This window comes from Dipodomys merriami, unplaced genomic scaffold (assembly GCF_024711535.1).
Source record: "Dipodomys merriami isolate MVZ:Mamm:240054 unplaced genomic scaffold, mDipMer1.0.p SCAF_48, whole genome shotgun sequence".
Classification (NCBI taxonomy): Eukaryota; Metazoa; Chordata; class Mammalia; order Rodentia; family Heteromyidae; genus Dipodomys; species Dipodomys merriami.
Window position 1 is genome coordinate 3,967,470 of NW_027206046.1, and position 26,563 is coordinate 3,994,032.

The 26,563-nt window shown below is 46.5% G+C and overlaps 1 protein-coding gene across 2 annotated transcripts in view; it reads left to right on the plus strand.

The window, feature by feature from the left end:
- The window catches only part of LOC138808925 (death-associated protein kinase 2), a 113,979-nt gene that overhangs the window by 39,939 nt on the left and 47,477 nt on the right, over positions 1 to 26,563 (plus strand). The window contains exon 3 of one of the 2 annotated variants that reach the window (XM_069995203.1): positions 19,830 to 20,051. The exons of the other annotated variant lie outside the window; for it this stretch is intronic. Coding sequence (XP_069851304.1) covers positions 19,830 to 20,051 — 222 coding nt within the window. The remainder of the gene's footprint in view (positions 1 to 19,829; positions 20,052 to 26,563) is intronic. 2 annotated transcript variants of the gene reach the window in all.

Here is a 26,563-nt window from a genome sequence, read left to right on the forward strand (position 1 = left end):
GGCGTAAGCCACTGGCTCAGGCAGACCATCTTGGTGTTAGGAGTGAGAGGTCAAAGGGGCTTCTTTCCTCATGGCAACCAAGAATCAGGAAGAAAGAGAGAGTGGAAGGGGACCAGAACAGGATACAACTCCAAGGACACATCTTCTCACTAAACCCCTACCTCCAAAAAGTTTCTACCATCTTCCAATAATGACATTAAATTATGAATCGCCAGCTGGTTGCTGGTAGTTCATACCAGTAATCCTAGCTACTCAGGAAGCTGAGATCTGAGGATAGAAGACAAAAGTTAGCCTGGGCAGGTAAGTTTGTGAGACTCTTACTTTCAATTAAACAGCAAAATGCTGGAAGTGGAGCTGTGGCTCAAGTGGTAGGGCACTAAACCTTGAACACAGAAGCTCAAGGACAAATCCTCAGCTCTCAGGCCCTAAGGATTAATCTATTGATTAGGTCAGATCCAATTCAATTAGATCCTCATGATCCAATTATCTCTTAATGAATGGATTTACCATTTGGGGACCAAGTTTTTAAACACACGATCTTTTTTTTTTTGCCAGTCCTAGGGCTTGAACTCAGGGCCTGGGTACTCTTTTACTTAAAGCTAGCACTCTACCACTTGATCCACAGGTGCCACTTGCAGCTTTTTCTGTTTATGTGGGACTGAGGAATCAAACCCAGGGCTTCATGCATGCTAGACAAGCCCTCTACCACTAAGCCTCATTCCTAGCCCCTATACATGATCTCTTTTGGACTGCTTCGTAAGAGTTTCCAAGGGTTGACATATAATGCATAGAACAGAGCATGCTTCTGCTATAGGTTGGTCATTCTGGAGGCCCTGAAGACTTTGCAGGGGGTGTAGGGTACCAGGAGCTACCCCAGGGAGAGCCATGCCAACAGGCTGGTTTTGCTAACGTCATAAGAGTTTGCCGTGGGTTGGAGCTGTCCTGATAATCACTTCCTCTCCTTCGTGAGTAGGACTGTTTAGTTCTTAATTCCCCCTCCCCTACCTTGGCCCTCTGTCTTCCAGTGTTCGTACTTGGCCTCAAGCATGAGAGGCTCTAGACAGATTGGTACATGCCCATTTTCATCTTGAGAGGACACCTCCCACCTTCTGGGTAGTTTCAAGGCCTCCCTTTCCCACCATCTTCTCTGGCATCTGCACATTTTTCTTGCACTACACATAGGATTTCTGCACTGGCATCTAGGATTTAGGTTCAGGGGAGATAAGTTCCTGCTATTGTTCCTCCTCTTCCTCCTCCTCATCCTCGTCCTCGTCATCCTCCTTCTCCTGCTCTTCTTTTTTTTGTTGGTGATAGGTTATGAACTCTGGGCCTGGGCGCGGCCCCCAGCTCTTCAGCTCAAGGCTAGCACTCTACCATTTGAGCCACAGCGCCACTTCCAGTTTTCTGGTGGTTTATTAAAAATAAGAGTCTCACGGACTTTCCTGCCTAGCCTGGCTTTGAACCATGGATCTTCAGATCTCAGCTTCCTGAGTAGCTAGGATTACAGGCATGAGCCCTCAGCGCCTGGCTCTTTTTTTTTAATTAAATATTTTTAATTATTATAAAGATGATGCACAGAGGGGTTCAGTTACATAAGTCAGGTAAAGAGTACATTTTTTTTTTTTTGTCGGTCCTAGGATTTGAACTCTGGGCCTGGGCGTTGACCCTCAGCTCTTCAGCTCAAGGCTAGTGCTCTACCACTTGAGCTACAGCGCCACTTCTGGTTTTCTGGTGGTTTATTGGAGATAAGAGTCTCACGGTCTTTCCTGCCCGGGCTGGCTTTGAACCACGATCCTCAGATCTCAGCCTCCTGAGAAACTAGGATTACAGGCGTGAGCCACCAGCGCCTGGCAAGAGTACATTTCTTTTTGGATAATGTTACCCCTTCCCTTGCTATCTCCCAGTTTTCCTACTCTTGTTTCTGATAACTGTGTTTACTAATCCCTGATCAAAACATTTGACCTCATATATTCATAGAATCTGAAAAAAGTCTCAGTGGTATGATTTGCCATGTGCTAGTGGAATACCCCTCTTGAGGAGAACCTTCTGGATACCCTGAGACCACATGACAGAAAATGGCTCTGGGATGGCTATTGGACTTACTCAGAAGTATGAGTTCTGGGTTTTTTTCCCCTTTTCTTTTTTGGTGCCAGTTTTGGGGCTTGAATTCAGGGCCTCGATGCTGCCCAGAGCTTTTTCTTTTTCCCCTCAAAGCTAGTGCTCTACCGCCTAAACCACAGCTCCTCTTCTGGATTTTTTTTCCTTTTTTCATTTTAGGTAAGAGTCTCATGGACTTTCCTACCCAGGCTGGCTTTGAACTATGATCCTCAGATCTCAGCCTCATGATTAGCTAGGATTACAGGCATGAGCTATGGATGCATAGCTCAGAAGTATGTTTTAATTTCGTCAAAAAATACCATCTTGTACCCTTCGGTGAAAGCCTGAGGTCAGAGCAACCGAGCTGGTAGGGCAGCCAGATCCTCAGGTCCAGTTTTCCTGTTTGGAAGGTGAGGGATCTGGGCTAGCTACCTTCCTAACTTAGGTGCTAAGAAGATTAGAGAAGCTTTTGAAACACCTCATCTACAAGGAGCTATGGGAGTACAGGAGGAGTTAACATTTCAAACAAAGAGATGTCCTGCTTTGGACATTGAAGCCAAGAAATATGAGGTCCAAGAATGACTTGTGGCTGCTGAAAGGGAAGGTGTGGCTTTAGGAGAGTTATAGGATCCTTGAGTGCCTTACTAGACAATTCTGCACATGCTCAGTGCACTTATCTGTGTGTGTGAGGAACGCACACTGCCCCACCCTCTGATGAAAGCTATGGGGGATACTCCACCCAGTTAGCCTGCAGATTCTGTAGCACAGCTCCCACCTTCCCCTTTCAAATGAAGCAGTAGCATCTTAACCTGTCCCATCCTGGCCAAAGATAGGTGCATGACTCCAGTCATCCATGATGACAGTGATTCTTTTTCTTTTTTGGGCCAGGCCTGGGGCTTGAACTCAGGGCTTGGACATTGTCTCTGAGCCTTTGTACTCAAGATTCTATCATGTTGAGCCACAGCACCATTTCTGGCTTTTGGTAGTTAGTTGGAGGGTAGAGTCTCAGAGACTTTCTTGACTGGGCTGGCTTAGAACCACAATCCTCAGATCATGGCCTCCTGAGTAGCTAGGATAACAGGTATGAGTCACTAATGCTCTTCTTCTCTTCTCTTCTCTTTTCTTCTCTTCTCTTCTCTTTCTTTATTTCTTTTTAAATGAAGGACTCATTAAATTTCTGGATCTAGGCTTGGGTCACTGAAAGCTAATAATATGAGAAAGACAGCTGACATTACAGGTAGGAACCTTTGGCTCTCCACTGGTACTTTTTATTCTGACCTGTGCCCAGCTTGCCAGGCTCTGAATACCCATATGCTGCCCTCTAGCACCCAAAGACCCTCACTGCAGAGCCCATCCTCTTCTCCCTGAATTCCTCCTTCCTCTCCTCCTTAACATAGTCCCTTCTCCCCACCAACATCCAAATTTCCCTTGTCCCTTAGCATACCTGAATTCTGCAGTTGCTCAAAGAGTGACTTAACGCCATTATTAGTTCATGCTAAGGTATGCATGATGCCTAACCCAAGTAACTCTTCACTGTTTGCACTTTTATGATTTGTAATACATCTGAATCCTTTCCTTCGTCGCCCTCCTTAGTCACAGCTTGCACCTAGGAACCCCCTCAGAACTTTCCAGAGGCTTCCTTCTGTAGGTGGTGATACCCAGGAAGTGGGACAGGGTAGCTGTGAGGACAAAACTCAGGTCTGCCTAGTGTGGGTACACCATGCCTGAGGTTCGGGGAAGGGGTTCCTTCTACCTCCAGCACAGGCTCCTACAGGAAAACTCTCTGTAGAGCTGTGTTTTTCACACTGGTTACTATAGCCAAGTAAGGTCACACACACCTGTAATCCCAACACCCAGGAGGCAGAGGCCCAAGACTGAGAGTTTGAGGACAGCATACACTGCATAGCAAGATCCTTCTCCAAAAAAGAAAAACTGCAGTGCTGGGCACGGGTGGCTCACTCCTGTAATCCTAGCTAATCAAGAGGCTGAGATCTGAGAATCACAGTTCAAAGCCAGCCTGGGCAGAAAAGGCTATGAGACTCTTATCTTCAGTAAACCACCAGAAAACCGGAAGTGGTGCTATGGCTCAAGTGGTAGAGTGCTAGCCTTGAGCTGAAGAGCCGAGGGACAGTGCCCAGGCCCAGAGTTCGAGCCCCACAACTGACAACAACAACAACAACAAAACTGCAGTGAGTCTTCTGGTGCAGATTTAGGGGCTGGTGTGTGTGTGTGTGTGTGTGTGTGTGTGTGTGTGTGTGTGTGTGTGTGTGTGTGTGTGTGTGTGTGTGTGTTGGTACTGGGCTTCAACTCAAGGCCTCAAACTCTTGCTTGGCATTTTTGCTCACCACTGGTACTGTACCTTCCATTTGAGCCACGCCTCACCAACCACTTGAACCGTGCCTCAGTCCAACTTTTTTTCTGGTTAATTGGAAATAGAGTCTCATATACTTTTCTTCCTGGGCTAACTTTGAATCATGATCCTCAGATTTCAGCTTTCTGAGTAGCTAGAATTACAAATGTGAGCCACTGGTACTTACTTGGCCTTTTTTTTTTTTTTTTCATCTTCTTGAGGGAAGGGCAGTATCAGAGTTTGAACTGAGGGCCTGGTGCTCACACCCTCAGCTGGTGTTTTACCCTTTGAATCATGCCTCCAGCCCTTGTATGTAATCTTTATTTGAAAAAAAAAAATAATCCAGGCACCGGTGGCTCATGCCTAGCTACTCAGGAGGCTGAGATCTGAGGATCATGGTTCAAAGTCAGCCTGGGCAAGAATTTCCATGAGACTCTTTATCTCCAATTACCCACCAGAAAATGAGGCAGGTACTCTTGCTTCCATTGTAAGGCCTTCTGTACAATTTCATTTTTCACTTAACTAAAATAAATAGAAAAGGCTGAGCACTGGTGGCTCATGCATGTAATCCTAGCTACTTGGGAGGCTGAGATTTGAGGATCACCATTTTCCTGCACAGCTTGGACAGGAAAGTTCATGAGACTCTTCTTCCCAATTAACCACCAAAAAGCCAGAAATAGAGCTATAGCTTAAATGGTAGGTGCTAGTCTTGAGCAAAAAAGCTAAGGAATAGCACCCAGGCCCTGAGTTCAAGCCCCAGTATGCCCTAGTATTGGCACATAATAAGTAAATAAACAAACAAACAAATAAATAGAAATAATAGAAAAGAAATAAATAAGAAATAAAAGAAATACAAATGATAGAAAAGAAACAAAAGAAATAAAATTTCTGTTACTAGAGCAAGTTGGGAACCTCCTCATTGGTACAGACAATGCAGGGATGGAGCGAGGAGACTTAAGGTCTCAGTGGCCTGCTTCTGAACTGGCCTCTGCTCTGCCATTGCCAATTTCCTTATTTGGGAGAGGGGCGGGGACTGAGTCTCTCTTGTCCTCTGATTGGCCCTGCAGCTCCATGGGAAGTTGGCTGTTGCAGCTGGGGGGGTGGGGGGAGCAGGCAGAACAATCCTTCCAGCAGCGTCTAGTCTACTGCATCTGATAAGGCTGGGGTCTGACTTTGTAGCCTGCAGTTCCACTTGATATCCAGCCCTATCTTACTTAGGGGATTCCTGAGATGCAGAGGAAAGGGGATTCTGACCAAAGTTCTTTATGCTTGCTGGCCTCTGGAATCCATGGAAAATTCCTCCTGGAACAGAAGGAGCTGGAAGAATACTGTGTGGGTGTCTGGCAGAGCCTCCCAGGCCATGCCTTGGGCCTGCTGTGTACCTGGTCCCTGGCTAGGGGCCCTGGGGCTTGGAAGGAATTTCACACAGCAGAGTTCAGGAGAGTCAGGACCTTGGATATTGCGTTTAGCAAAAGGATGCTTTGTAAGGTGGGGGACAGCTTCCAACACTGGGTGATTCCTCCATGGATGAGGGACAATGGCTTAAGTTCCCTATGTCTCCATCCAAGGCTCCTTTGTGCAGCTAATGTTTAGTTATAGACACTGAAACACAACAGGGAGCGAAGCAATCACATGGGCCTTACGGAACTTAGCATCCCGGGGCTGGGACTCTTCAGGAAGCTGCCATGGATGGCTAGGATGTCACATCTTGGTTACTCTAGGCTTGGCCTTCCCGGCAATGCCTCTGGGGTGGGCCCACCCAACAGAGACTCAAGGACCCATGTGAGAGTCCTGTTTGCCTGTGAGGTACCTTGAGGGTCAGGGCTAGCCTCTCTGGCAAGAGGCTCTGCGAAGAAGGAGACAAGGTGGTGGCAGGTGGCCCCAAAGAGACATCCTGTCCCTTGGCTGTCCTGGCTCCTGACGTGTTGAGACACAACCTGGCTTTTCCCTCTGCCCCTTAGGGCAGCTGGCCCTGCCAGCTCTCAAGATAAGACAGGAATGTGGAAGTCTAGCCAGCTTGGTCTTACGTGGAGCCAGGGACTGCTCTATGAGCCTGTTGGTTGGAGGGCGGAGGTGATTTGCCTGGGATGTTGAGAGGCAGGAAAGGGCACCCCGCTGTTCTCAAGCTGTGATATTTGTGAGCTGATCCATTCCCCCAGATCAATTTATATATCCTTCAGAGGCCATTCACCAAGCTCCCCCAGGCCTGCCTGGTTGTGTTATCGTATTTCTAAAATTTTCTCTATCCTATTTCTCTATCTATACTTCTCTATCCTACAAGCTCAGTATATTTATTCTCATATCACAGGTGAGAAAACGGAAGCCTAGAAGGCCTAAAAATAAAATCATGGTTGTCAGTGTTCACTTTGGGCCAGGTGCTGTTCTGGTTCCTGACAAATCAGTGCATTGAATCTGCATCCCAGCTCACGAAGTGCTTACTACCCCACCATCAGCTAAGTAGAAGGGTGCTGGGGTTATCCTGAGTCCTTCCCAGATCTGACCCTCTGCACCCTAGGAATGCCAATGGGTACCAGGCCCCAGTGGCCTGTAATCCTAGCTACTCAGGAGGCTGAGATCTGAGGATCGCGGTTCAAAGCCAGCCTAGGCAGGAAAGTCTGTGAGACTCTTATCTCCAATAAATCACCAGAAAACCGGAAGTGGCGCTATAGCTCAAGTGGTAGAGTGCTAGCCTTGAGCTGAAGAGCTGAGGGAAAGGCCCAGGCCCAGCGTTCAAGACCCACAACTGATAAAAAAAAAAAAAAAAAAAAAGCCAATGGGTGGCCAAGGGGGCAGGATAATGCCACTTGGAGACACCTGGAAGAGGAGGCTTCTGGGTGGAAAGAAGCCATTTTAGAGGCTGGCATCCATTCTAGATAGTGGCTTAGGTAATCATATTGGATATGTTGCACACCTTTCCTTTTCTTGCTTTTTTAAATTTTTTTGGTGCCAGTCCTAGGACTTGAACTCAGGGCCTGGGCACTGGTCCTAAGTGCTCTATTACTTGAGCCACCGCTCTACTTCTACCTCTTTTTTTTTGGGAGTGGTGGTGGTGGTTGGGTGTAGTTAATTGGAGATGAGAGTCTTAAGGACTTTCCTGACTGGGCTTTAAAACCCAGAACCTCAGATCTTAGCCTTCTAAGTATCTAGGATTACAGGTGTGAGCCACCAGCACTGGCTCTGAACGCCTTTCCTACATCCTACCAGTGGCTTGGAGGAAAGTCATCAGGCAATGCCAAAGCCGATAGTCACTTGGAGCAGACGTAGAGGAACTGGCAGGAGTGGCGGCCCACAGGCACTGGGGAGCTGCTAATTGGAGTTGGTGATGACAGAAGAGTGAACATGGCTGTCCTCTGAGGTACCCACCTGGCAGAGGCTGTGGCTGCTGCTGGAAGTCAGGGCTGGAGGGGAGGGGAACAAACTTCTAAGAGGATTTAGCTTGTTCCTTGCACCCCTTCCCTGCCCTCCGGGCTGGGGGCATTGGAAGACTGGGTGTGGATCTATAGTTAAACCCCTTTGAGGGTAAGGAGGAGGAGATGGGCTGCCTGCCAGCCTAGGTGGAGAGAACTGAGGTGATTTCATTCCTGTGGGAAAGGCTGCTGTGTACTTCGTCTACTTGGCCATCCGCTGCCTGCAAATGATTGTTTGAATGGCTTTGCCTTTCATTGGCTTTAACACTTTAGAACCTCTCTTAGCCACAGGTGTAATGGGCCTGGCGGTGAGTTCTGTGGCTCACCAGCTTTTCCTCTCACTTTTCCTGGGTCATAATAGAAGTACAGACCCACTTATACACCTGTTCATAGATGCTCAGGCTTTGAGGCAACATTCAAGGAGAAACATATAGCCAAGTTTGATTTAAAAAGAATAAAATAAAAGCCAGAGCTGGGCGCCGGTGGCTCATGCCTGTAATCCTAGCTACTTAGGAGGCTGAGATCTGAGGATCACAGTTCAAAGCCAGCCTGGGCAGGAAAAGTCCATGAGACTCTTATCTCCAATTACTACCAAAAAAAGGCAGGAAGTGGAGCTGTGGTAAAAGTGATAGAACATTAGTCTTGAGCAGAAAAGCTCAGGAACAATGCCTAGCCCTGAGTTCAAGCTCCAACATTGGCACTAAGTAAAGAAAGATGAAAGATCAAAACACAGAATCCAGATATTGAAGGCTGTTGGGAGTGTTAGCAGAACAATCTTTCTGAAGGATCATTTGTTAAACATAGGAAACTTTAAAAATGTAGATATCCTTTCACCAATGAGTCTGCCTTTTGGAGCTGGGCCTAGTGATTTATGCCTGCCTGTCATCACAGCTTCTTGGGAAATGGAAATGGGAAGATCTCAGTTTGAAGCTAATCCATCTTTGGCAAAGTTAGTTTGAGACCCTTTCTGAAAAACAAACTAAAATCAAAAGGACCAAGGGTGTGGCTTAAGTGGTAGACTGCTTGTTTAGCAAAGGTAAGGCCTTGAGTTAAATCCCCAGAAACAAAGAGGGGAAAAAAAGAAAGAGATAATCAAGGATGTGTGTAGAAACTTACATGAAGGTATTTATAAATACATAAAGTACTCAGGGCCGGGCACTGGTGGCTCACGCCTGTAATCCTGGCTACTCAGGAGGCTGAGATCTGAGGATCATAGTTCAAAGCCAGCCCAGGCAGGAAACTCCAAGAGACTCATCTCTAATAAACTACTAGAAAACTGGAAGTGGGGCTATGGCTGAAGTGGTAGAGCATTTGCCTTGAGCTGAAGAGCTGAGGGACAGCACCCAGGCCCAGAGTTCAAGCCCCACAACCAACAACCACCACCACCACAACAAAAGTACTCAGGATACAGAGATAAGATGATCAAGAGTTTGAGTCCAGCCTGGAATGCATAGACCCTATCTCAACAAAACAAAATGAATCCTTCAGAACCAGGTGCTGGCAGCTCAGGCCTCAAGAAGCCAACATCAGAGGATTAAAGTTCAAAGCCAGCCTGGTAGACAAATTCAAGAAAGTTTTATCTGCAATTAAGCAGCAAAAAGCCAGGACTAGAGTTGTGGCTCAAGTGGTAAAGCACCAATCTTGAACAAGAAAGTCAAGTGAGAAGCCAGGTGCTGGTAGCTCATGCCTGTAATACTAGCCACTCAGGAGGCTAAGATCAGAGGATCAAGGTTCAAAGTCAGTCCAAGCAGGAAAGTCCATGAGACTTTTATCTCTAGTTAACCACCAGAAAACTGGAAATGGCACTGTGGCTCAACGTGGTAGAGCACTAGCCTTGAGCAAAAGAGCTCAGGGACAGCACCCAGGCCCTGAGTTCAAGCCCCATGGGCACCAAAAAGTAAAAAATAAAAAATAAAAAAAAGCCACGTAAGAGGATGAAGCCTTAATTAAGTTCAAGCTGTAATACAGCACAAAGAAAATATGAACATATTATGTTGGGAGGAGGTCAGGTTAACCCTTTGGAGTGCTCTGATGCATGAACTATGGGATGGATCCCAGGAAGATGTGGTCCAGGGCGAGGCAGAAAGCTCATAGGCTGGGGACAGAAGAGCCCTGCACCAGAGGGGAAAGGTAGCAGGTTGTAGGGAGGTATTCTTTAATTATTATTGTTATTATTAAGATATTATGCAGAGGGGTAAGTCAGATAATGAGTACAATTCTTTTTTGGACAATGCCACCCCTTCCTTTGCTTTTCCCCAGTTCCCCCTCCAGTCCCTACCTACAAGTTACATAGTTCATTTTCCACATAGTGAATGCTGAATAGCACGATTGCTTTTGTTCACCCTTCTTCCCTCCCTTTCTGTGCCCCCTTTTGCCCCCTCCTCAAATACAAACAAAACCAAACAAAAATACCACTACCAACACCAGCAAAAAAGCAATGCTTCTATTTCTTGGAATTTGTTTCAATAAATGCTATTTTAAATGTGTTCAGAGAAGTTATACCTTTGGGTTCTTCCCCTAAGGATATCCTCCTTTAGTCTGCCTGTGTGTAAATGTCTCAAGTCCTGTGTAAGTTCTCATGTCCAGTTCTATTTTATATCTAGCTTCTACATATATGAGAGCAAACATTCTTTGTCTATATGAGCTTGGCTTACCTCACTGAACATGATTTGTTCTAGGTCCATCCTTTTTCCTGCAAATGACATAGTATTAGTCTTTCTAATGGCTGTATAAAATTCTATCGTGTATATGTACCACATTTTTTGTGATTCCCTCATTTATTGTAGGGCATCAGTGCTGCTTCTATAACTGGGCTATTGTGAATAGTGCAGCAATGAACATGGATGCACAAGTGTCTTTATGGTACCATGGCTTGTGATGTTCTGGGTGGATGTTCAGGAGTGGTATGGCTGGCTGGGTCATAGGGGAGATCTATGTTTAGTTTTTTGAAGAACCTCCAAACTACCTTGATCCTGTGCCCCCACAGTACTAAGAGAGCTAGCCTGGATTTCCTGTCTTTTCTCTGTAGTCCTTTTTTGTTGCTGGTCCTGGTCTTGAACTTAGGACTTGGACACTGATACTGAGCTTTTGTGCTTACAGTACTCTACTACTTGAGCCACAGCTCCACTTTTGACTTTTTGTGATTTATTGAAGATAAGAGTTTCAGGGACTTTCCTATACAGGCTGGCTTCAAACCTTGATCCCCAGATCTCAGTCTACTGAGTAGCTAGGATTATAGGTGTGAGCCATCAGTAAGTGCCCAGCTGCAGTCCTTTTCTTGCTCTACAACCTGAGCTCATGTTTAAGGTTAGATTCTTTATAGTCTAGTCTTCTGAACTTCGCTCAGGCCTTGGGCTGGCTGATCCTTTCAGCAAGCTGACCTGTGCTGTTGACATTCTTAAATTATTCAGACTATCTGGTACCAGGGTGCCCAAGTCAACAGCCCAATTGACCACTTTAGTACCAGAAAGAGAGGAAAGGGGGAAATTCAGCTTCTCAGCATGGGCCTGGACAATGAGGAGGAAGTGAGGGGGAGAGGTGGGAAGTAGTGCTCTGTAGGATGAGTCCTTGTCCGTCACTCCCTTCTGGTCCAAACGTACATTTCACATTCATCCTGTCCTCATCTCCCATTGGTGTTTGTCTGCTCTCAGCCATAGTCTATGCATCCTTCAAGATGTTTAGAGCTCTTAGGGCAATGTTCAATAGATGAGGGACAGATGAGTAAATCAATAGATGGATGGTGGTGGGTGGATGTGGATGGTACCTTCCAAGCCCAATGCTGCCATAGTAACCGATGTTATGTCAATGTCTCAATCAAGACTCCAGACTAAAAGAAATATGAGTGAATCCTGAACTGTATTTTCAGTGAGAACTTTGCTCTACATAGCCAAATCTAACTGAAACTCAACCTGTTCTGTTTTGTTTGTTTGGTGATACTTGGCTCTCGCTTGACTTTCTTGCTCACAGCTGGTGCTCTAACACTTGAGCCACACCTTAGGGATTCAGCTTTACCACTTCAGCCATGTGCCTAGTCCTTTTGTTTTTAGTTTAGTTTTTTTTTTCTCAGATAGGGTCTCTTGCTTTTTCTTGCATTAGCCTTGGACCACTATCCTACCTACTTCCTGAATAGCTGGGATTATGGGCATAATCCCACCGTGCCTGACTTTTTTATTTTTTCTGTTGGTTGTGGGGCTTGAACTCTGGGCCTGGGCGCTGTCCCTCAGCTCTTCAGCTCAAGGCTAGAGCTCTTACCACTTGAGCCACAGCATCATTTCCAGTTTTCTGGTGGTTTATTGGAGATAAGAGTCTTACAGACTTTCCTACCCCAGCTGGCTTTGAACCGTGATCCTCAGATCTCAGCCTCCTGAGTAGCTAGGATTACAGGCAAACTGGCCACCTGAGATATGTATTGCTCACTTTATGTCCAGGCTGGCCTCAAACTGTTTTCTTCCTGCCTCCACTTCCCAAGTAGCTGGGTTTATAAGCATGCAGCACCATGCCCAGGTAAGCCTGTTTGATTTGAGGTCTTGGACTTGTGAGCTCATATTCATTTGCCAATAGCTTCAAAATGTGCTTACAGTTAGAAAAACAAAATCGATTCTGAAAGGTAATCATCCCTCACCCGACTTGGCTCTGCTCAATAATTCCTTCCTGTTAGCGCTTTAGGAATTCGTTCCTGACGGAAAGATAAAGGACAGAGGAAGGAAGTTAGTGTTCAGGACCCGAGGATCCAGTGAGCTAGCTTGTGAAGGCAGCTGCCACAGGCCAAGCAAAGAATAGCCACCTGTGACTCGCGGCCTGGCGCGATCCCTAGGTCAGGCTTCAGCTCTCTGGAGATTTCTGGTTCCTGTTCCTTATTCTACACTAATACGTCACTGGTTTCATTTGGATGGTACTGGGAGGTTGGACTCAGGGCTTCATGTTTATTAGGCAGGCATTCTACCACATGGCTCATGCCCCCAGTCTTGTTTTTATTTTTTGCTTTACTTATTTTTTTTAGCTAGAGTCTGAGGCAGCCTCAGACCACAATCCTCCTACTCATGCCTCCTCTGTAGCTGGGTCCACAGGTATCAACTACCCCTCCTGGCTTATTGATTGAGATGGTAGACAGGGGAATCCCTATCTTTTTGCCAGGGTTAGTCTCTCAAACCATGATCTTTCCAATCTCTGCCTGTGGGATTATAGCTGTAAGCCATTACACCTAGCTTTTCTTTACTATTGACCCTGAGTGTGGCTTGATTCTTGAAGAGCAAAGGATCTTTTGATTCCCAACAGCCATTTGGATATTTATGACCTCATTTGTAGGCCATACAAAATTATCAGGACACTAAGTCCTGGAGACAGCCAACAAGAAACATATGAGAACTGGGCGCCAGTGGCTCATCCTAGTTGCTCAGGAGACTGAGATCTGAGGATCGTGGTTCAAAGCCAGCCCAGGCAGTAAAGTCCATGAGACTCTTATCTCCAATAAAACACTCAGAAAACCAGAAGTGGAGCACTGGCTCAAGTGGTAGAGCACTTGCCTTGAGCTGAAGAAAGAAAGAAAGAAAGAAAGAAAGAAAGAAAGAAAGAAAGAAAGAAAGAAAGAAAGAAAGAAAGGAAGGAAGGAAGGAAGGAAGGAAGGAAGGAAGAAAGGAAGGAAGGAAGGAAGGAAGAAAGGAAGGAAGGAAAGAAAAGAAACATATGAGAAGCACATGTGTCTGTCCCTTAATATACCAAGTGATTCCATGGGCCTTGTGGCCCTTGGGCTAGACAGCCCCTAACCTTGGATTAGATAATAATTTTCATTTTATTTTATTATTTTTATCAGTCATGTGGCTTGAACTCAGAGCCTGGGTGCTGGCCCCTGAGCTAGTGCTAGTGCTCTACCACTTTAAGGCTACTACCACTTTAAGGCTAGTGCTCTACCACTTTGAACCATAGCATCACTTCCCATTTTCTGGTGGTTCCTTGGAAATAAGAATCTGATGGACTTTCCTGCCTGGGCTGGCTTTGAACCACAATCCTCAGATCTCAGTTTCCTGAGTAGCTAGGATTACAACTTGTGCCACCAATACCCTGCAGACTAGGTAATAATTTTCCACAGCATCTGTGGGTTTTATTTCTCTTCTAGTTTCATTTAAAGCTTGAAACTTCTTAGGAATTATTGAATACGTTTTCTTGCTGTTAAACAGTACTTTAGCTGAGCTCTCTGGAGCTTGGGGGCGGGGGTCCCAAAAAACTTTCTTATGCAGAGATGGAAGTTTGGTGAATGGGAAGGCTCAGAGTGTCTTCCCTCCACCTCTTTCCCCCCAAGAAGCACAATTTTTAGTCTATTTCCATTTTGGACAAATGAGAGAAGACTACACTTCATATAAATATAATCGCCATGGTAAGGGATCCTAGAAAGACAATAGCAACCGACAGAGAGGAGAAATAGGCTCAGTATGCATTGGGTTGGTTCAGAGCTGGGAGGAGACATTGGAACAGCCCTGGAAATCTGTTTGCAGATGAATCTGTTGCCACAGACCCTCTACCTGCTGCCAGCTGCTTCTACTGTTCTCTGTCTTGCCTGCCTAGCCCCCCATGTATGGCCCATCTGGGTTTGGGTAAAACTTTCCTCCTTGGAGAGTCTGGTGGTTCATGCCTGTAATCCTAGCTATTCAGAAGGCTGAGAGATCTGAGATCCAGGTTTCAAGCCAGCCTGGGCAGGCTTGAACCTCCAACAAACTTCTCAAACTCCAGAAGTGGAGCTGTAGCCAAGCGATACAGCCTTGAGCACAAAAACTAAGGTACCAACCCAGTACAACCGGCTCACATCTGTAATCCTAGCTACTCAGGAGGCCAACATCTGAGGATTGCAGTTTAAAGCCAGCCCAGGCAGGAAAGTCTGTGAGACTCTTAGCTCCAATTAACCACCAGAAAATCAGAAATGGTGATGTGGCTCAAAGCTGTAGAGTGCTAGCCTTGAGCACAAAAGCTCAGGGACAGCACCCAGGCACTGCATTCAAGCCCCAGGACCCTCACACAAACAAAAACATTGATCCTTCCCCTCATCTCTCAGGCCTGGAATCCTGACCTGCTTCCTATTCTGACTCCTGATAAACAGTTGTTTTGTTTTGTTTTGTTTTGTTCCACTCTATTTTAGCTTCTCTGGCTGTCTGCTTCCCTGCTTGCTTTGATCTTGGGTAACAGTGTCTTGAAGTATTTTCTATTTCCCAGGATCTCAAAGGCACCCTGTCATGCATAGTTTCCTCTCACCCAGCCCGATTTATCTAAGCTGGAAATCTGAGGATTAGGTTCATTGAGGTGGAATCAGGTTCCAGAATCCCAATGGATTCTGGAGCCAGAAGTGGAGCTGTGGCTCAAGTGGTAGAGCACTCCCTTTGAGTGAAAAAGCCCAGACCCTGAGTTCAAGCCTTACTACTGGCACAAACAAAACCAAACCTTCCAAATGCCAGGCAAGGATTCACTGAGCTACATCCCCAGCCCAAGGGGAAAAGATCTTGTTTATGATCTTGTTATGTATTATGAGAGTAATTAGAGCTAGAGGATGGGCAAGTTACAAAGGGCTTGAGAGTTAAAGGATAAAATCAGCTAAACAGTGGAGCCTGGCCAGGTGGAGGAATGAAAGGTCTCCAAGACACAGTCCCCAGAATGGGTATGGGTCCCCTGGGCTTCCTGTGGCCTGCAGATTTGAGCTGTTCTTATGTTTGAGACATATGGACTGAAGGGTTAATTGCACCTGATAGGCTGTGTGTTGGGTGGTAATTGCACCTGATAGGCTGTGCGTGGGGTGGTACCGTGGTGTTTTCTAAGCTTTATTTTGGCCTTCTGGCCCTGAACACTTGCAGGGTAATTCCAGAGGAATTGTGGCTCTTTGTTCCGCTGTTGCCCCTTGTCGGGGTGGGGGTGGGAGGAGGTAGCAGGAGAGGAACCTAGTCTCCACATCCTCTGTGTTTGGAGTTTCTTATTTGATAGTTAACCTCTGTGCAGCCCTGTCACCCTTGTATACCTTGATGAACTCCTGACTTTCCACTTTACTTCATGGATACTAAGAGTTAAGGCCTGGTGTTGGTGGTTCATGCCTGTCCTCTTCCCTTCTCAGGAGAGATCTGAAGATCATGGTTGAAGCCAGCCCAGGCAGAAAACCCCAAGAGACTCTTACCTCTAACTACCAAAAAGAAGTGTGGTTCTGTCTCAGGTGTGGTTCAAGTGGTAGAGCGCTAGCCTTGAGGAAAGCAAAGCTCAGGGACAGAACTTAGGCTCTGAGTTCAAGTCCCAGGACTAACACAAAGAGAGAGAGACAGAGAGAGAGAGAGAGACAGAGAGAGAGAGGAAGGAAGGAAGGAAGGAAAGAAAGAAAGAAAGGAAGGAAGGAAGGAAGGAAGGAAGGAAGGAAGGAAAGAAAGAAAGAAAGAAAGAAAGAAAGAAAGAAAGAAAGAAAGAAAGAAAGAAAGAAAGAAAGAAAGAAAGAAAGAAAGAAAGAGGGCTGGGAAGGTGGCTCAGTGGTAGAGCGCTTGCCTTGCAAGCAGCAAGCATGAGGCCCTGGGTTCGATTCCTCAGCACCACATAAGCAAAAAGAAAAAAGCCGGAAGTGGCGCTGTGGCTCAAGTGGTAGAGTGCTAGCCTTGAGCTGAAGAGCTGAGGGACAGCACCCAGGCCCAGAGTTCAGGCCCCACGACCGGACCCCCCCCCCCAAAAAAAAAAGGGAAACAAAGAAAGAGAAAGAAAAGAAAGAAGAAAAGAAAGGAAAGAAAGAAGGAAGGAAAGAAGGGAGGAAAACAAGCTGACTAAGAAAGGAAATGATAGACCTACTCCACTCCTGGCTTTTTATTGATTAATTGGAGCTCAGAGTCTCACAGATTTTCCTGCCTGGGCTGGCTTGGAATTGTGATCCTCAGATCTCAGTTTCCTGAGTAGCTAGGATGACAGGTGTGAGCCACTAGCACCAGGCTCACAGAAGCTTTTAAATATCTCCCTTGCCAGCTGCAGCCCAGAGCTAGGAGATTCGAACCTCTGGGCCTGAGACCCAGACTCCAGTTTTCAGTCTCCTGGAAGGATTCTAATAAGCACTAGTTGAGGACCACTGCTCTAGGAGTTAAAAGAGTTACCTAATTGCCCCAAACACAGACGTTCTCACATCTGGTTGTATAAAAGAACTATAGGGCGGGACACTTAAAATTATACAGGTCCCTTGGCTATATCTTACATCTGAGTACCTCATGCTCAGCCTTCCTTCCCCTACAAATATTTCTAGTCTTCACAATTGTTTGCTGGAAATCACGGACAGTTTACAGCTTCAAGCGGGTAGCCACTTAACCTAGTTAAGTGATAACATATAATAACTTATGATAACGTAAATTCTCCAAACCAACCTGTCTAACCTTAAAGCTTGCTCTTACTGTCTAAACCCCAAAGCCTAGGGCAGAGGCCTAACAGAACATATTCTTTTTTTTTTTTTTTTTGGTCCGGTAGTGGGGCCTGTACTCTGGGCCTGGGTGCTGTCCCTCAGCTCTTCAGCTCAAGGCTAGCACTCTACCACTTGAGCCACAGTGCCACTTCCGGTATTTTTCTTTTTGCTTATGTGGTGCTGAGGAATCGAATTCAGGGCCTCAGGCATGCAAGGCAAGCGCTCTACCACTGAGCCACCTTCCCAGCCCCAGAACATATTCTTTGCAACTCCCTAAAAGTTCTAGGAGAGGAGAAAGCAGATAGGTGCCCCTCCTTCCCCTGCCCCAGTCACTGGGCTTGAACTCTGGGCCTGGGCCCTCTCTTTGAACTCTACCACTTTGAGCCATAGCTCCACTTCCGGTTCTCTAGCGGTTCATTGGAGATAAAAGTCTCATGGACTTGCCTGTCTGGGCTGGCTTTGAGCCACAATTCTCAGATCTCAGCCTCCTGAATAGCTAGGATTACAGGTGTGAGTCACCAGCGCCCAGCTAACAAGTTTTCAAGTGGTGTTGTCTAGTGTTTGGCCTGTCTTAGGTCTGCCCCCCCCCCCCCCCCCCTTACATCTTGTCTCACAAAGAGAAAATTCAGGAGGGAAAAGCAAACACTTATTGGCTTTTTTTTTTCTTTTTGAGAGTTTGAGGAATTTTTCAGGCATGTGACACAGGAAAAAAAAATGCTGTTGTTGCCCTCAGAAGACAAAGAGGATGCTGGGTCAAGGCGACCTGAAATGTTTAGGTCTGCTATATAAAATTGCTTTTTTTCCCTTTGCAGGTTTTAATATAGTCAAAGCACCCAAGGGGGAGCTGACAAGTGTGGGGGGGAGGGGTGGATTTGGGTCCCAAACTCAACCCTGCATCACCACCTGCATGCTCTAAGCTTGAGCCACACAACTTCAAATCCTAAAGCTTGAGTCGGGAGGATTGTGAATTTGAGATCAGTCTAGATGACCTAGCAAGACCCTGTCTCAAAAAGCTAAGGGCTGGGAGTGTAGCTGAGTGGTCAAGTGCTTGCTTAACTTGTGCAAGACTCTCTCTCTCTCTCTCTCTCTCTCTCTCACACACACACACACCTTAAGCTTTGCTTCTTCTATGTGGATCAAATAGAAATTCAGGGCTTCAGGAGAAAGGAACTGTGGAATGTTGGCTTCTGCCAGCAGGCCTCTTAAGATGTCAGGAGAAGAGTGTGCTACACCTACACTAAGACTCACAGCTGCTTTGGACCAGAAAAAAAAATTGTTTCCTGGCACAGAGTCAAGGACCCGATGTCCCTGAGGCCCGAAGTGACTCTCTAAGTGACCATCTGTGTTAGAGATGGCGCTGAATGTGTTCACTCTGGCTTCAGGCCACCTGCGTCACTCTCCAGGGTGTGGACCACAACTCAGAGCCAATCTGTAGGACCCAAAGAGCTAAAACTAGGTGGTGGTTAAATGTAATCGTTAGTTTGGCTTTCCAAAGCCTTCCTTGCTTAGGCAGAGCCCCTAGGGACTTCTTCCTCCTCAGCTCTCCCTCTGTACCTGATATCCATGCTGTCCAAGCACAGGACAGGTACTCAGACAATGCTGAGTGAATGGAGAATGGTGGATGGAGAGATAAATGGATTTATGTTTGGCAGCATCTCTAAAGTGTGGGTCATCAAATGCTATTTAAGTGTTGGTGTATCTCTTCCTTGCTTGATTAACTTGACTTTGTTTTGATTTTTAGGGCTTTTTTTTTTTAATCATGCAGGTTATTTGGATGATCTTTGCTCTGAGGATTATTCTAATAATAGACAGGTCTAGATGCAGTGCTATTTTCTGAGATGGGGGAAGATCTTCACAATATCTCATCAAGTGTAACTTGTCTTGAATCTGGTAGCCTGTAATTAACCATTAAAATGAACATAGCCAGGTGCCAGGGGCTCACATCTGTAATCCTAGCTACTCAGGAGGCTGAGATCTGAATGGTTCGAAGCCAGCCTAGGCAGGAAAGTCCACGAGACTCTTTATCTCTAGGCCTGAGAGCTGTCCCTCAATTCTTCAGCTCAGGGCTAGCGCTCTCCCACTTGAGCCATAGCACCACTTCCGGTTTTCTGAGTGGTGTATTGGAGATAAGAGTCTCAGACTTGCCTGCCCAGGCTGGCTTTGAACTGCGATCCTCAGATCTCAGCCTCCTGAGTAGCTAGGATTACAGGCATGAGCCACCAGTGCCTAGCTGGGCTAGTGTTTTATCACTTGAGCCACAGCTTGACCTTGCTGGCTTTTTGGTTGTTAATTAGAGCTAGGAGTCTCCATGGACTTCCCTGACTGGGCTGGCTTCCAACCAGGATGCTCAGATCTCAACCTCCTATGTAGCTAGGATTATAGGCGTGAGCTGCAGCGCCCAACCAGTGTTCACTTCCTAATAGTGGGCATAAACTTATTTCACATCCCTTTGTAAGGAAAAGTAAAAGACTCCTATGAACAGAAGGGGCGCCCACTATCTGTCCCGTCTGTCACATGACTTCTGGTCCTGGTAGCCGGCAGTGACCACAGGGACATCCTAATTGCGCCATCTCTGTCTCCACAGTGGCCAGTTTGCCATTGTGAAGAAGTGCCAGGAGAAGAGCACAGGGCTGGAATATGCCGCCAAATTCATCAAGAAGCGACAGAGCCGGGCCAGCCGGCGGGGCGTGTGCCGAGAGGAGATCGAGAGGGAGGTGAGCATCCTGAGGCAGGTGCTGCACCCCAACATCATCACGCTGCACGATGTCTATGAGAACCGCACCGACGTGGTGCTCATCCTGGAGCTGTGAGTGGGGGAGGGGAGAGGGTGCAGGGCATGGGAGGGGGGGTGCTGTCATAGAGACATAGAAGGATCACCCTCTGGGGTCTGTGAAACCCTGCTCTAGTCAGAGGAAGATCAATAGGAGGTACGCATGCACATACCATAGTATGTGTACTGTGTTTGGCAATTGAAGAAAAATGTGTGTGTGTGTGTGTGTGTGTGTGTGTGTGTGTGTGTGTGTGTGTGTGTGTGTGTGTGTGTGTGTGTGTGTGTGTGTGTGTGTGTGTATGCCGGTACTGGGACTTGAACTCCGGACCTTATGCTCTCATTCGGCTTTGTTTATCAAGGCTGGTGCTATACTACTTGAACCACGCTTCCATTTCCAGATTTTTGCTGGTACACTGGAGATAAAAGTCTCTTGGACTTTGTAGGCCCCAGGCTGGCTTCGAAGTGTGATTCTCAGCCCCCAGCCTCCTAATTAGATAGTTGAGAGCCTGTAATGAGGGAAACATCTTACAAACTCAAAGATGTTATTGTGTATTCCCTGTGCCCAACACTTTTCTTACCTTACTCAGTCCTTGGAACTTGAATCTGATTATCCCCATTTTATAGGCCAGAACACTGAGAAATCAGGCCACTTTTAAGATCCTGAGAAGCCAGGACTGCAGTCTTCCTGCTCTGAGCAGGAGACAGGAAAGCCTTATGCAGGCCTAGCTAGGGAGGACTTTGAAGTGGCTAGTGGAATTTGAATAGGTGATACTAAGACTTAGGGGTTGGTTGGTTGGCTACCCTGATGACCTCTTGGGATGTCCCCACAGGCTGGGTACTTGGAGGCCCTGTAGAGAGTTGGGTTTAAGTTAGGCTATGGCACAAAGCACAGTGGTTTTATCCAGCCAGGCAGGAAGACTGTTACCAGGCATGGTAAGACTATTCTGAGCCTTGTTGAAATGCAAATATGCATCTGACAGCAAGGGCATGGTGGTATTTATCCCAGCATCCTTGACTTTGAGACCTTGGGCAAGTACTACCTCTCTCTGTTTCAGATCTCACCTGAAACCAGGTAGCCAGCCTCTTAACCCTGCCTATAGATCAACTGCACCACCTCTAACACTTGAGATCACTCTGATTTGAGAACTATCATGATGCCAACAGATATAGACTTAAGTAGGAGATGGGCATTTGCACAGTGTGGCATTTATTCTTACATCATCCATTCCAGTTTAAATGCATAGAACTCTCCCATGCTTTCCCTTGTACCAGCGCCTGGCTTTTCTTCATGGATCTCCCTTTATATTAAATAGTTGATGCCTATGCCAGCCTAAACTTGCACAGAAACCTGATCAGGTCCTCCAGGGAGGGCCAGCTATGGGTATAATCCATGTGGCATGCACCAGGCATCCTGATTCCCAACAGAAAGTGACAAGTCCAACTTGCTGGAAGTCCGGGTTTCACTTCTTCCTTCCTTCCTTCCTTCCTTCCTTCCTTCCTTCCTTCCTTCCTTCCTTCCTTCCTTCCCTCCCTCCCTCCCTCCCTCCCTCTCTCCCTCCCTCCTTCCTTGGCTGCTTCCCTCTCTCCTTCCCTCTCCCCTTCCTTCCCTCCCTCCTTCCTTCCCCCTTTCTTCCCTCTTTCCTTGAACTCAGGGATTTCCACATTGCCTTAACTTTCTTGTTGTTGTTGTTTGTTCCACTCCTGGGGCTATCCCTGAGCTTCATTTTGATCAAGGCTAGCCTCTACCACTTGAGCCACAGCTCCACTTCCAGCTTTTTTGTGTGTGTGATTAATGGGAAATAAGACTCAGGAACTTTCCTACCTGGGCTGGCTTCAAACCTCAATCCTCAAATTATAACCTCCCGAGAAGCTAGGATTACAGGAATGAGCCACAGGTGCCCAGCCCAGTTGATTTTCCTGCTCATGCTGGTGCTTTCCCACTTGAATCATGCCTCCAGTCCAGCATTTTGCTAATTGATTGGAGATGGAGTCTCATGGACTTTTCTTTTTTTTCTTGTCGGTCGTGGGGCTTGAACTCTGGGCCTGGGCGCTGTCCCTCAGCTCTTCAGCTCAACTCAAGGTGAGCACTCTACACTTGAGCTACAGCGCCACTTCTGGTTTTCTGGTGGTTTATTGGAGATAGGAGTCTCACAGTCTTTCCTGCCCAGGCTGGCTTTGAACTGCGATCCTCAGATCTCAGCCTCCTGAGATTACAGTTAGGATTACAGGCGTGAGCCACCAGCGCCGGGCCTGTTTTTTCTTTTGAATCATTGTATCATGTTTCATTGAATTACATACCAGTAGTTTCTCTTATTGTTTCATTAGGGGATTTTATTTACTCCTTTTATTTGAATTGATTGTTTCAGCTAACTTCCCAGGAGTGAGAGGATGAGGTAAAAGGCTGACAATCATAGGCTTTTTTGCTGGTCCTGGGGCTTGAACTCAAGGCCTGGGTGCTGTTTCTTTGTTTTTCAAGGCTTGTGCTCCATCCACTTGAGCCACATCTCCAATTCTGGTATTAGCTGGTTAATTGGAGATAAGAATCTCACATACTTTCTTGCCTGGGCTGGTTTTAAACTTTGATCCTCAGATCTCAGCCTTCTGAGTAGCTAAGATGATAGGTTTGAGCCGCTGGCATCTGGCTTATAGACCACACACAAGTCTTCCTGTTCATCTATAGACTTGCCAGCCTGGATCATTGGTGTAAAAACATGTTTCATTATATTTTCATCTTCATAGTTACTTAGGGCCTGATGCTTGCTAGGCAAGCATTCTACCACTTGAACTATGCCTACAGCCCTTCTTGCTTTTTTTTTCCAGCCCTGAGACTTGAACTCAAGACCTGGGCACTGTCCCTGAGCTTTTGCTCAAGGCTAATGCTCTACCTCTTGAGCCACAGTGCCACTTTTGGCTTTTTCCGTTTATGTGGTACTGAGGAATCAAACGCAGAGCTTCATGCATCCTAGGCAAACATTCTACCACGAAGCCACATTTTCCCTTTTGTTTTTCAGATAGGGTCTTGTTCTAACTTAGTCCAGGTAGGCCTTGGACCATGCTCTCTATTTTAGTTGGCATTTCTCCCTGGTTGTAGAACCCTGTGGTGGCGGGGGTGGGGGGGGACACAGGGTCTTGCTGAGATGTCCCTGTTTCTCCTGGCAGGCCTCATGATTAACCAGTCATTCTGTGCTCTTTCTTTCTAGGCTCAGGTGCACCATCCATAAAGTCAGTTAGTGCACAGGTGTTTCGGTGACTGGCTTAGGCCGCTGTGCTTTGTTGGGTTCTGTCTGTGCAGTTTCTCATTCCTCCCGCTTCAAAGTTGTCTCCAGATGCTTATCTTTGGGGTGCTCAAACTGGGCCTAACCCATGTGTGGCCCGGGGCAGAGACGGAGGACCTCCCAGGAGAGGAATATGACAGCTTTCGTGCTTGGACTTGGTGGATCCTGGGAGGCCAATAAGGAGTCTTTGGCCTCTCTACTCCTTACTGTGTGCAAACTGGATTAGATTTGTCCAGAAGTTAAAAATGCACATTAAGCCAGACAACCACCAAAAAAGCTGGAAGTGGAGCTCTAGCTTAAATGGTAGAGTGCTAGCCTTGAGTATGAAAGCTCAGGGTTAGTGCCCAGGCCTTGAGTTCAAGCCCCAGGACAAGCACCCTCCCCAATCCCCCAAAAAAGAATGCATGTTAGGGTGTCCACTACCCTTCTTGGAGATAATTGAATGGTACAGCTTTTCCTTTTCCTTTGTTTTTTTTTTGTCAGTTGTGGGGCTGAGCTCTTTTTTTTTTTTTTTTTTTTTTTGCTCAAGGCTAGCGCTCTACCACTTGAGCCATAGCACCACTTCTGGTTTTCTGGGGTTTCATTGGAGATAAGAATCTCATGGACTTTACTGCCCAGGCTGGCTTTGAACCTCAATCCTCAGATCTCAGCCTCTTAAGTAGCTAGGATCATAGTTGTGAGCCATTTCCTGCTTTTTGTTAATGGAGCCAGTTGTAGGTAGATATACCCAGCCTGATTCAGCTTCCTTTCAGCTGTCCTGAGCCCATTTCTGATCTTCAAAGCAGAGCAGCTTCCTGTGGTCATAAGCATCATGGTTAGGAAGGATATAAATGGACTTCTGTATGGCACAAAGAACACATTCACAATCTCAGTAGATGAACCTGTGTCATAGGTGGAACTTGCTATGAGCCAGCAAGGGTCGGGCCGGTTTCCTGAAGCAGCCCCTCTATGGTTGCTCTGGCTCCACCCCTCCCTGTATGGGCCTCCTTTTCTTTAAACCTGGAGAAAGTGACATCCCATGGGTGTATACCAGAGAATGGCCTGGCAGAATGCTTCAGAGCATTGGTGTTGCTTCTAGACTCAGAACTAAGTCCAGATCCCTGGGCAGCAGCTTTGCCAACATCTCCTCATCTCTGCCCACACAGGTTGTTGGTGTACACATCACTGAACAAGTTCTGGAAAGCATTTCAGCAGGCAGGCAGACATTAGCAAGAAGAATAGAGGCCAGGTGTCAGGTTTTGCTTTTCATATTCAAACTAAAGAGCCAGGCACTGGTGGCTTACGTCTGCAATCCTAGCTACTCAGGAGGCTGAGATCTGAAGATCAAGATTTGAGGCCAGCTCAGGCAGGAAAGAAAGCCTGTAAGACTCTTTATCTCCAATTAACCATCAACAAACTGGAAATAGAGCTGTGGTTCAAGTGGTAGAACACAAATGCTCCAGGACAATGGCCTAGGCCCTGAGTTCAAGCCCCAGGACTGGCACAAAAAAATGAAAAATGCTAAAGAGATTGGGGATAGAAGAAAGAACTTTTGAAGGAGACAGAGATGATCTCCCAGAGCAGAGATCTTAACACTGAGAAGCTCTGGGTAGAAATAATGTTGTCAGGCACACAGGGGCACACACGTTCTAGAGGCCAAGGCAAGAAGATGGTTTGAGCCTAGAAGATCGAGGCTGTGCTGTGCTATGCATTTTGGAGGGCGGGGATCACATTAGTGAATAGCCACTGCACTCTACCTGGGTGACATAGAGACCCTCAGCCCCTCTCTCTCCCCACTTCCCCACACTTCTCTTTGTGTGTTTCTGGAGATCAAACCCAGGGCTTTACATATGATAAGCACTGAGCTCTATTCTTTTTGTTTTGGTCAGTTGTAAAGCTTGAACTCAGGGCCTGGGTGCTGTCCCTGAGCCTCTTTATGCTCAAGGCTAGCGCTCTACCACTTGAGCCACAACACCACTTTTAGTTTTTGAGGGGTTACTTGGAGATAAGAGTCTCATGAGGGGGCTGGGAAGGTGGCTCAGTGGTTGAGCGCTTGCCTTGCATGCCTGAGGCCCTGGGTTCGATTCCTTAGCACCACATAAGCAAAAAGAAAAAAGCCGGAAGTGGCGCTGTGGCTCAAGTGGTAGAGTGCTAGCCTTGAGCTGAAGAGCTGAGGGACAGTGCCCAGACCCAGAGTTCAGGCCCCACGACCAGACCCCCCCCAAAAAAAGAGTCTCATGAGGATTTTTCTGCCCAGTCTGGCTTCGAACTGCCATCCTCAAATGTCAGCCTTCTGAATAGCTAGGATTACAGGCATAAGCCACTGGTGCCCAGCTGAGCTCTATTCTTGACTCAGATTGTTGTTTTTTTGTGAAACTATTTTTTAAATTACTTTTTATGAATTTATTTTTGTCAAGGTGATGTACAGAGAGGTTTCAGTTCCATACATAGGTAATGAGGACATTTCTTGTCGAACATTGTTACCTCCTCCTTCATTTTTCTCCCACATTCCCTCCCTCTCACCCCTCCCTCCCCAAGTTGTAAAGTTCATTTCCAACATGTTGTCTTGTGAGTATTGCTGTTGCATTGGTTCACCCTTTGTCTTTTGTCTCACCGTTTTGTTATTCCCTTTTTCTTCCCCAAATCAGATAAATCTATATACAAGACATCAGATTGTTTGGAAAGACACATCTGAACATTTTTTGTGACTGTCCCCTGAACCTAGGTACCCTGATGCTTGAACCTCAGCCTAGCTTACTAGCCTCCCACCTTTCTGAGTGTCTGGAGGAAGTTATAAGGGTCACAGTCTTCTTCCTCACAAGGAGATAAAGACCATGTCTCACCAGGTCTTCTGTCCAGATCATACCTCCAAATCCTCCAGTGGAGCTGGGATTATAAAAGTCAAGAGCAAGACTGGTTCCATGTACTTTAGAGGTGTGCTCTGTGGATTTGAACATTTGAAAAGAGCTCTAGAGATAGGTCTCTTGTGAGTGCTAAGGTTTTACTGTCTGCACAATACAGAATATTCTATGGTGTGCTGATATTGTAATGTTTTTATTTCTTTTTTTTAGTTTTTAATTTATTTTTTTATTGTGAAAATACTGTACAGAGGGGTAACAATTAGATGGGCAAGATAATGAGTACGTTTCTTATCAAGCATTGTAGCCTCCTCCTTTGTTTCCCCTTCCCATCCTTTCCCAGCCTCCTCCCGCCTCCCCACCCAATCCTTCTCCCCCCCCCCCACCAAAGTTGTAAAGTTCGTTTTCAACATGACAACTTGTACTTCTCATTGTT